At 47.6% G+C, this 11,743-nt stretch overlaps 1 protein-coding gene across 1 annotated transcript; it reads right to left on the bottom strand.

Moving 5' to 3' along the window:
• Positions 1–7,979: 7,979 nt before the first annotated feature.
• On the bottom strand, positions 7,980–10,602 carry LOC120689326 (secreted acidic protein 1A-like). Its single transcript, XM_039971619.1, has 2 exons — positions 10,495–10,602; positions 7,980–8,426 (listed from the first exon to the last, which is right to left on the bottom strand). The coding sequence occupies exons 1-2, from the start codon at positions 10,600–10,602 to the stop codon at positions 7,980–7,982; spliced, it is 555 nt and encodes a 184-aa protein (XP_039827553.1).
• Between the last annotated feature and the right edge of the window lie 1,141 nt (positions 10,603–11,743).

The raw sequence follows: 11,743 nt of genomic DNA, 5'->3' as shown, positions 1-11,743 counted from the left end.
GGTCCCAGCGACCGGCCCCAAAAAATAGACAATTCTTGTTTAGAGTCGAAACGGTTACATTGCGGACAGACTTTAGCCTGTGAAAGTGCATCTCGGCCCCTAGTGTATTTTGGTGGATTGATTGACACCACGATTAAAGGGCTAACTATCTTGTTGAGTATATGAGCAGGAATTGATTATCACAATTGTAATCTATGTGATGAAATGAATCAAGATTCAAGACACATGCTCATATGACAAGATGAATGACATGTTCTAGTATGAGAATATTAACAAGCAACAGCTACCATGGAAATTGGGATATGTATCAACGATAAAGAATTTATTCGTATATCCAAATGAAGCTTGTTGACGTAAGTGGAATTCAAAATGACAAGCCAAAGTATTGTGAATGAGACAAAGGTGTATGCTTAGGCATAGTCTCACAATTGGAGAAACTTGTCATAAGGAATGTATGAGATAGTTGATGATCAAACTAGCATGAAAGAAATGATGTTCATTGTAATGGCAAAATCAATGTGAGTTCAAAAGGGCTCTTGAGGATAAATGGATGGGATCGAAAGGCGTGTTTCTAGAGGCTATGTAAGCAAAGGAGTGGCATGAGCAAAGAAACCGATAATGATCAAGTCCAAGAATTCTAAGAGACATGGAGAATTTCATATTGACAAGTGTCATTCATTAGAGAAGAAAAATTGCTTGTGGATCAAAATAGATTTCATTGTAAGTTAAATGTGATACAAGCCTACATGAAACTATATGTGATGCAAGGATGAAGAGTTGGAATTCGGGAATGGGTTTCTAGGTACTAAGCTTGGAGAAGGGCAATTGTGGTTGTGCCGAGGAACCAATGCTAGGGTGACGAAACGTTCTTTGGGTTCAACTTGAAGAATCTTGGTCATGTGTGGTGTTCATGTTGGTAAGTATCAATCTTTCTAGAATCTTATTGTGAAGACGGTGACTTGAACTAGAGGTGGATTTCATTCAAAGATAAAGGTTCAAGGTCACTAGCTCGAGGAAGATGTGCTCAAAGTAAAAAAGCCAAGTTAGATGCACACCTCAGATTGTGATTGATCAACACACGGCATAGGATGAAAAAGAGAAGCTCAAGAAGTTGAAATATAATTTGTCTTTGATCTTGAGTTTAGGTATGCCATACTATCAAGAGGGATGCATCACAATGGTCCTTGGTTTAGTCTCAGTGCTCAAGTAACCCATGTGAGTTGAGAGAGACACAAAAGTCTCACGTACACTTTTTAACTTTGCTGCCAGGGTAAATCCGGAAGTTCCGGATTTGTAATCCGGAAGTTCCGGATTTGGCACATGTGGTACTAACAGCTAGTTGGTTTGAAAACCCGGAGGTTCCGGGTTGTAGAATCCGGAAGTTCCGGGTTCTAACTGTCACATAACGGCTAGTTTTGTTGGGACTGGCTATTTATATCCCTTAGCCCCCTCCTTGGTGGGCTGCTGTTCCAGGCACTATTCTGTTCATTGCTGGTCGTCCCAAGAAGTTTGGTAGCCATAGTTGAGCTCTCCCCAACCTCTCTTTGTGAGATTGTGTGATTAGTGTATATCCTTGAGTTGGGTTTAGAGAGTGAATGCTTGAGAGCACTAGAGAGCACATCAAACCTTGAGCATTTGAGATTAGCCATGATTTGTGTGATTCGCATTTGTTACTCTTGGAGGTGAAGCCTCCTAGACGGCTAGGCGTCGCCGGCTAGCTCCCAAGGATTGTGGTGAGCAACGGCAAGTTTGTTGCAGCACCGATCTTGTGCCACAAGGGCGCATGGTCATATAGTGGAAGGAGGAGATAGCTTGACCTTGGGGTCGACATAAGCTTCCTCAACGGAGACTAGGATTCACACGTGGGTGCACGGGGTGAATATGAACTTCGGTAAAACAAATCCTTGTGTTCATCGCATTTACATTTATTTTGTGGATTTGAGGAGCTCTCCATTAGACACTTGTGTCTTGGAGATATTGTGTTTCGTATGTGCAGGATCTGCGTGAACCTGCTCAAGGAACTTCTCTAAGCAGACTCTACAATTGGGGTTTGAATTTACATTCATTTATTAGCACTACTCTTTGTGTTCACTATGTTCTGAGTGAACTCGGAAGTTTCGGATTTACAAACCTGGAAGTTCCGAGTTCACCCACTGTCTAGCCCAAATCCGGAAGTTCCGGATTTGAAACCCGGAAGTTCCGGGTTTGGCAGACAGTGAATTTAATCCGCTGTATTTGAGTGAAAATTTATAGGTGCTCCTATTCACCCCCCTCTAGGCGACATCACGGTCCTTTCAGCCTGCTCTGGCAGTTGGTTAGTTAATGAGCATTCAGTTTCGAGGGGTAATATAGAGACGGCCGGCCCGTGCGGGCGGCCAAAAATTTTCTTTTGTCATCTCCCCGTGTTTGCTGTCGACGTGGCAGATGATGACGAGTCGCCTACGTCCACAGTCGATTTTACAGGCGACGGCAAGTTGGGGTACGGGTTTACATCAGCTGATGATTTGGAGGAAGTTGATATCGATCCCGGGGATAAGCCGCGGCCAACATTTATCAGCAAGAAGCTAGACCCGAGCCTGCGTGAGCCGATGATAGCCCTGTTGAGGGAATACCGGGATTGTTTCGCGTGGGATTATATTGAAATGCCTGGTCTGGATAGAAGCATCGTCGAACATCGGCTCCCGCTTAAGAAAGGATTTCGGCCGTTTCAACAACGAGCATGGCAGATGAAGGCTGAAGTCCTGGAGGAGGTCAAGAAAGAGGTGCAAAAGATGTCGGACGCAGGGTTCATCAAGCCATGTAGGTATGTAGAATGGATCTCTAGTGTGGTCCCTGTACAGAAGAAGGATGGCCGATGGAGAGTCTGCGTGGATTTCAGAGACCTCAACAGAGCGACGCCAATGGACGAATATCCGATGCTTGTGGCAGAAACATTGATCAATGCCACTGCCAGTCACAAAATACTGAGCTTTATGGATGGTAACGCCGGCTACAACCAGATCCTCATGGCCCTAGAGGATATAAGCAAGACCGCGTTCAGAGTACCAAGCGCGGTCGGCTTGTTCGAGTACTTGGTTATGACCTTTGGATTGAAAAATGCCGGTGCAACGTATCAACGCGCCATGAATTACATTTTTCATGATCTCATCGGCAAGCTGGTAGAAATCTACATTGATGATGTCGTGGTCAAGTCCACATCAGCTGGGGGGCATCTGGAAGATTTGCGTAAGGTTTTGGAGCGGACTCGGAAGTTTGGGCTCAAAATGAACCCGAAGAAATGTGCCTTTGGCATATCTGTCGGTCAGTTCTTAGGATTCCTGGTACATGAGCGAGGAATCGAGATCGGCTTGAAGAGTCAAGAAGCGTTAAAGACAATGAAGCCGCCTACTATGAAGGAGTTACAGAAGCTCATCGGCAAAATCAACTTTGTCAGACGATTTATCTCCAATCTGTCTGGGCGTATCAAGCCGTTCATGGGTCTGGTGAAGATCAAGTCCGAGGATGAGTTTCACTGGGGGGGGGCAGAACAGCAGCAGGCTCTTGATGAAATCAAGGAATATTTGTTGAAGCCTTCAGTATTGGTTCCGCCTCAACAGGACAGGCCATTCTATGTGTACCTGTCCGTGGGTGACACTTCCATCGCCTCGGTTCTGATTCAGAAACATGACGATCAGGAGAGGGTTGTCTTCTACCTCAGCAGGCGCATGTTGGACGCCGAGACCAGGTATCATGAGATTGAAAAGCTTCGGCTTTGTTTATTCTTTACATGTACAAAGCTTCGACATATTTTGCTCTCGGCGGAAACGATCGTCATATGTAAACCGGATGTCATCAAGCATATGCTGTCGGCTCCTATTCTAAAAGGCCGACTAGGAAAATGGATGTTTGCGTTGTCAGAATTCGATATTTGATATCAACCTGCAAAGGCAGTCAAGGGACAGAGCTGAGACTTTGGTCACTCAAGAAGATCAAGGAAAACAACGCTAAAGTTGCTTGTGCATACAACAAAAAAGTCAAGCCGAAAGAATTCCAGGTTGGAGACCTAGTTTGGGAGGCAGTGCTACCATTGGGAACTAAAGACAGGAAGTATGATAAGTGGTCTCCTACTTGGCATGGACCGTACAAGGTTGATCAGGTCCTGCCTGGAAATGCATACATACTTGAAGAATTAGATGGTGTCAAGTTTCCTGTAGCCGTCAATGGCCAACACCTCAAGAAATATTTTCCGAGCATGTGGGAAGGCGACTAACAAGAGCCGATGAGATCCATCTGGCTGCATTATAAAAGGCCAACACGTTGAGTTGGCTAGTAAAAAAATGAGATAGGCCAACACGTTGAGTTGGCCAGTAAAAAAAAGCAAAAATGAGATAGGCCAACACGTTGAGTTGGCCAGTAAAAAAAAGCAAAAATGAGATAGGCCAACACATTGAGTTGGCTAGTAAAAAAAGCAAAAGTGAGAGAGGCTAACACGTTGAGTTGGCCAGCAAGTAAAAATTATATGAGAAGCAAGGCAGCCGATGTGTAACCATCGACCTAAGATGTTTTTAATAGATACGAGTTTCAGTTTAACAGGCAACATTAAATGTTTTTTGAATTATTCTACTAGTTCAGGAATCCTTCTATGGCATGGATGGCTTCTGCGCGTATGGAGTCGGCTCTTGCTATGTCTGCTTCGTCGTATTTGTCATCGCCCGTTACTATCTGTTGACTCAAGGTGTTGATTTCTGCAAACTCTGCCCGTATTTGCTCGGTTATTTCTTGGGCTTCTTGCTTGGAGTTTGCAATCGAGGCTTTCTCCTCTTGGATCAGTCTCTGTGTGGTGCGGACTTTTTCTTTGAGTTCTGCCAGTTCTTTCTCCAGGAGTCTGAGTCGCCTTGTACTCGCTGAGATATCGGCTTTGGCATCCAGAGTTGCCTTCTTCTGGTTTAGCATCTTGCACTTTTCAGCGATGTCGGCTTTCAGAGGAATTTGAGAATGACTTAGTTCTATCCTCTGTTGCGCTGCTTTCACCTCTGCCCGAAAGAAGGGAAGATGGCCGGCTGGCCAGAGCTTGACCCGAAGTGACTCTGGGAGTTGGGATTCTATCTGCTCGAGGACTTTCTGTATTTCGCTGGAGTCATCGACCAGGGTACTGATTGGAGCAGATAGCAGATTTTTGATGTGTTGAAGCTGATCCGCGAGGTCAATCGGCTGCTGTGGTGGTGGTACCTTCGCTCCAGGGGCGATCAGACCCATTGATGCCGGGTCAAAGGAGAGCAAATTTGAAATATTGAAGCCCTGTGGAGATACCAGAGTTAGTTTTGGGAGCGAGGTATATCGACAGAGTTATCGGCTGATTTAGAATCGGCTCATGCGGTGTTACCTGTTGTGAGGAAGAAGCGATGGTCGGTCCGAGTGTGATCGGCTCAGTTGGGGGCAACAACAGCGACATCGGCTGTTGCAATTTCTTCACTGCGAATTTCTGTTGGGATGATGGGTGGTTCTCGCTGTTCTTGGACTTCAATTGTTCCAGTATCGACTTTATGAGCGGCGGTTCTCTGTTGTGATGGGCTTCAAGTGCTAAGGATGTCTTCAGCTGTGTCCTGGAGGAAAGATTACAATCAACCAGAGTACATGTGCATAAGAAAGGAATTTTTCAGAAAAGTTTCGGAGAGTGAATTACCTGGTTGATATTGGATTCTGATCGATCTAAGGGAGGTTGTGCTGTCTTCTTGATGATTCATCGTGTGAAAATCTTCCTTTTCTTAGTTGGGACTCGGGGGGCAGCACTTCTAGAGATTTGTCTCTGCTTAGAGGCCGACTGGGGTGAGTCTGGCTGAACAGTCATTATCACTTTCTTCATTGGCGGTGATCCCTTGCAAAAAAGAACACCAGGGGCGGTTGGGAGAAAGTGGAATGGCTCCCCATTACTGGTCATGGGTTCTGGACCATCTTGTTGCTGTAAACAAGGTGAGCAAGATTAGCCAAGTAAAGCAATAGAAGGCTTAGAAAGAATAGGTGCGTGGATCCAGTACCTCTGCCTTGGGGATTGTATATTCAGGATCAATTTGTTGCAGTAGAGGGTCTAAAGCTCTTCTGAATACATGAGTTTTCCACATTCCCCCCATGTGTTAAAACCGGTTGATGAGGGAGTAAAGGATAGATCGACTGGTATTGGAATGTGGAGATTGTCAAACATGCTATAGCATCTTGAACTGGTAAGACCGTCAGGTAGATCGGCTCTACTCTCCACCAGGTGGTGAATATGGAAGTGGGGAGGGACTTGTCCTAGGCCGAATTGCCGAGCTGCTATGACTGGTTGATAGGTTTCATAACCTGGTTTGATGATTCTGTTGGAAGTGCTTATGCCGACAGGAAGGAAGCCAGGTCGGATCATTAGAGAATATAGATGCCGAGTGCTGTTGTCATCGGCAAAGCTATCCAGCCTGAAGGTAGTTGGGTTCTCAAAGGCTTCAGATTCAGTGAATGGAAAGTAGAGGGGATTCTCTAGGCCTTTGTAGAAAACTCTAAACCATTTTGCTGCATCTGTTGAGTTCAGTTTACTGCCAGGGAGGCTGAATAGGGCTTGGCCATAGCTGGTGCATCTAATTGGCTTGCCATTCTCGTCAGGGAAGGAATTCTTGGCTAGGCTTTGAAAGTTTGAAATATGGTGCTGGAAGTAGAGTTGTGCCCATAACTGAATGAACCACCAAGGGCCTCCAGTTCTGAGTTTCCTTTGGCTGAGCAAGCTAGTTGTCATCAAATGGAGACATATGTATGTTTCTCCGAGGAAAAGCTTGCCTAGACTGGTGCGGTTGCCATGGGCCAGATGGTAAGCCAAAGGAAGATAATTCTTGGTTGGGGCTAAGGAAGGAACACAAAAGATGAAATGTTCTAACCAAAGATTTAGAAAGGCTGTGTGTTCCTTTTTACCTACTGGACCTTTCGTTTTCATGTGCTGGTTCATGTATGTGCTCCAGTTTGTGTAGTCTGTTTTAGATGAAAGTTTGAAGGGGACTTCTACCATTCTGTGAGCTGCAGGATCAGGGGACCTAATGTCTAGGCCAGTAATCATGATAACATCTAGCAGAGTAGGGGTCATGGGTCCATGACCAAAGAGGAAACAGTTCAGAGCGTCGGACAAGAAATAGCCGATGGTCTTCAGAAGGTTTTCATCTTTATCTAGGGGGGATAATGATAGACTGAGTGCATCAGCTATGTTCAGTTCTTCCCACAAGGGCATATAGGTTTTTGCTACTCTACTATACCATGTAATCCAGCTTTCAGATGGATTAGGCCAGGCTCTTAAGCAGTCGCCCCAGGAATTTAAATTGATGTCTTGACTCATGAAAGGGATTCTATTCGCTTCACAGGAGATCAGATCCGTGGGATTTTCATAAGCTCGTGGGTCAAGACAAAAGGAGTTGAGATTGGAAGGATGCGGCAAAAGGATGTCTGAAGCCTAGAGTTTGAAAAATTCATAAATTTGTATATGGGGTCATATTTCAGAGCTTAATTTATTTGGAGGATTGATGAGCTGAAAAAAGTTGAAAGGATGGGCTGAATATTACCTTCAGGCTGAAGATTGCCGTATCGACGTTTGGAGATGTCGCTGTTTGAGCCTCAGAGTCCGCCATGGTTCAGATCTACTAACTTAGGGTTTGGTTGTTTTGCGGGCTCTGATTCAAGTTTTGGATGCTGTGAGTTTTCGTTCAAACTTATGAAGCGGGATTTTCGAATTGCGCTCGGATTTGGAATATCTGTTTCGAGTTGGGTTCAAAGTGGAGGTGATGTTCTGCTCTTGGTTATTGGTAAAGCTCGATGCGGTGCCATCAGCTTTTGGAAGATTGTCCGAGCAAGAAACTAAGAGATGAGGGACTTTATTCATTAAAGGCAAAGTCTTTACAAAGGAAAGAGCCGATTTGACAAAGGAACGAATCCTTCGGCTCAATCTATGCTATAGTACTACTCCTACAGTACTTCCTACCACCCGTAGGTGCCTAATGCCTACGGTGTTTGGGGCTTCGCGCCGGCACATCTCCGCCGCTGTTGTCGTCGCCGTCGTCGTCGCTGCCGCTGCTCTCGTCGGCGCTGCTGTCGTTGCTGGCTTCGTCGTCTCCACTCCAGCCGCCGCCGCCATCACTATTTTCCTTGCTTTCCTCCTCGGAGGAGCCAAGGAACCGGAAGGCCCTTTCGGCCATCGGGTCCTCCTCAACAGAGGAGTCGATTTCTTCTTCCGAGGAGGAGTCGGCTCCGTCCCAGGAGAAGCAATCGTCGCTGTTCTCCTCTGGCTCTTCCTGGAACAGGAGCCGGAGGTCTTCGTCGTCGGTCTTGGGTTCGTCGTCCTCGGAGACGACTTCGAAGTCGAACTCCTCTGCGTCCCAATGCAGAGGAGCGAGTGCCTCGTGCGCCGCCGTCGGATCATACTCCGGCGTCGGTTCCCGGCTCTCGGAGATGGGGTCAAGGGAAGAGGCAGAGGAACTCGAGGAAGAGGGGGAGAGAGGAGAGCCGATTGAGTTGGAGCCAGAGGAGGAGGAGATCGCCATGGCTACAGGAAGTTGGGGTTTTCTGCGTTGTTGGCTGAGGGAGGAAGATGAATTTGTGGCGAAAGGAGTCGGTTCAGAGTGGGATTAAATAAGGAAAAAATGGAATATGAATCGGCACTTTCACAGTCCACGAGGAACCAGTTGCAGAGACGTTGCGTCTTCCATGGTGGTTATAGTGCGTTTTAATGAGCATCAACGGGAAGATGAAGCGACGAAGTGGTTTTGGAATTATCATTGCCAAAACCAGGGGGCATGTGTTATCGCCATAAATTAACAGGTTAACTAATGGGCCGCGAGTGAGTTGGGCTTAATGAAGAAATTAAAGGAGGCTTACGAATCGGCTCCTACGTGAGCGTTTGGGCCATGTATCTTTAGATTTAGTTTAGTTTGAGTTAGAGATAGAGTCCGATATGGACACGTTAGTTTAGATTGTTGTCCAAGTCTCCGGACTATAAATATGTACTCTATGACATTTGTCAAAGGAGAACGTCATCGTGTTTTGCAAAAAAAAAACAACTCTCGGCGCACCGCCACCCCTAATTCTAGGGCTTCGTCCAAGTAAGCGCCATGCTGCCTTTATCGCTTCTTGCGATCAGTGCAGTGTTGTTCTTGATTTTACCTTGGTATTACTTGTACTGAAGCGTTTTTTATGGCGAGTAGTGCTAGTTATCCTGATTTTCGTAGCATAATTTTTAGTAGATTCATCGTGCTTTTGTTGCTTATCATCTACGAACATCATGTCATCTCTGCGTGTAACACCCTAATTTAAATTTCAGCATTTATTAATAAATTTAAATGGCTTTATTTAAATTTCTAAGGATTATTGTGTTTAGCCTTGCATTTAATTTAATTTTGTTTCACAAGTAATTAAAATTTGTCTAAGTTTAAAATTTTGTGTTGCATTCATGCTGGTGCATACTTTTATTTGAGTGTGGTTTGAATTCAAATTTATATTTGAATTCAATCTTTGTTTGAATTAGAAATAGAAGAGAAGAAGAAATAGAAAAGGAAAGAAACCCAAAACCCAACCTAACAACCCAAACCCAAAACCCAGCTCAACCCAAGATCTCGGCCCAAACCTCAACCCGGCCCATCGTTTCCCGTGGCCCAACCCTCTCACTCGCGCGCGGCCAGCCCGCTCGCCCGAGCCCAAGCCAGCGCGCGCCACTCCTTTCCCGGGCCTGCCCCGACGCGCCGGCCCAGTCCGTTTCAGCCAGTCCTGCTCCCCCGCGACGCACGCCAAGCCCAGCACCCTCTCCCGCAGCCCAGCAAACCCCGCCAGCACTCGCTCTCCCTCCCACCGATGCCCCGGGCCCACCTGTCGGCATTGTCTTCTCCCCTTTCCTTCCTCCCCGCGCCCGAATTGCTCTGCTCGCTGGACCACCACAGCCCGCCTTCCTCCCCGCTGCGCCGTGGCCCGGCCGGCCTCGCAGGCCTACCGGCCAGCCTCACCCGAGCATCATCCCCTCTTCCAGAAGCTTCCTCCCCCGAGCCAGGAAATCCCACGGAGCAACGGCCCGGTCCGAGCTTTCCTCGCCGCGATCCTCGCTGGCTCCCAATCCGCGGCCCGCCTATCCAGGATCACCACCGGCTATTAATTAACCCCCCGCGGATCCCTGCGTCCCCATCTCCACCCCGCAGCCACCACCATCACCCCAGCGCCCCCCCTCGCCTCGCTCCGCCGTGCCGAGCACTCACGCCTCCACAAACCGCCACCTCGAAGGCCAACTCCGGCCCCTGCGCCGCACTGGAGCACCGCGTGGAGGAGGAGGTCGCCTGAAGCCGCTCTCAACGCCCTCTACCCCACGCTCCGCACGGGGATTGCTCACCGGAGCACCGCCGAGCCGCCACCACCGAGCCGCCACGCCGCCGACGTCCCTCCGCTGCAACCCGGACGCCTCGAGCCCTCGGTAAGAAACAGCGCCGCCACCCTGTCCTTTTGCGCTAAGTTCTAGGTCGGGTAGCGCACCGTAGGCTCCCTTGCACTGGTCACCGGCGAACCCTCGCCGCCCCTCACCGTGGTGAGCTCCTGCAAAACCCAAATCCCCTTCCCAGTGTGCCCAGTTGGATTCGCCATGATGCGGACTACCTCCCTGACCCAAGACCGCTCCATTTTGAGCCCGGGAACGCCGAAATGCCGAAGTCCGGCGAGTTCCCAGTGCCCCGCCGCCGCGGAGATTGATCTCCGGCGAGCTGCGCCGCCGCCCCACACGCCCGAACCGCCCTGGCCGCCCGATCTCGGAAGGACGGCCACGATTAGATCCATAACCCCTCGTTTCCTAACCGCCAGATCCGAATCCTACGGCTGTAATCCAAAGATACCGGTTCGGCCTGGCTTATTTTCTAAAGAGCCCCTGGTTTTCCACTGATTTAACCCGCGGTCCATCGGTATAGAAAAATAATTACGCAAAGGCCCTGTTTTTAGCACTTAGCACCCTGAGTTTCTTTAAAATAGAACCCGCCGTCCTGGCTAGGCCTTTTTGCATGTCAGACCCTAAAACTTTCCAGTTTTTACGTATAGGCCCTCGGTTTTAGCAGAAAAGCCCCTGGAACCCTGTTTTTATTACAAATAAGCCCCTAGAACTTGTTTTTAGCCTAGATTACGCGTTTTAGCTCCGTTTTTAGCGTTCTATATGTCCACGCGATCGTTGTAACGTGTAGAACAATTTAGGCTTAGTTTTTCTTGCTGTTTTTATGTATTGATGTACTGTTTCTTAGTTTTTGCTAGTGTTTGCTTGTATGCTTATTGTTGTGCATTGTTTTGACCATGTGTTCGTGAGTAGACGTTGAGCTATCGGAGGAGCCCCAGTACCAGTACCCGGAGCAGCCGTCTTCCGAGCAGTTTGAGCAGCAGCCAGAGCAGTACGAGGAAGGCAGGTGTAACATGAACAACCTATCATCTTTAAATACATTTCCATACTGCATTTTAATATTGTATGCCTATAAGGACTTTCCTAGCCACTTTATATCCTTTATATACACCTTTGGGTTGCATTTTGGCTAGTTGTGCTAGGTTGCTGCGCTATAACACACTCTGGTCCTTTTTAATTAATTTGATTAATGGTTTACTTGAATTTAATTCTGAGAGTGGCACTCTGTGTGGCTTGAGTGGCTCACTTCTCGTTAAAATTGATTTTGTTAGAAACATGGTTTAGAGGGCCAGCATGGTGCTTACTGCCTGGTTGGCCACTCTCCATAAGGACCGGTTCATAGAGTGA

This window comes from Panicum virgatum, chromosome 9N, assembly GCF_016808335.1.
Source record: "Panicum virgatum strain AP13 chromosome 9N, P.virgatum_v5, whole genome shotgun sequence".
NCBI lineage: Eukaryota > Viridiplantae > Streptophyta > Magnoliopsida > Poales > Poaceae > Panicum > Panicum virgatum.
This window is presented reverse-complemented; position numbering and strand designations above follow the sequence as displayed.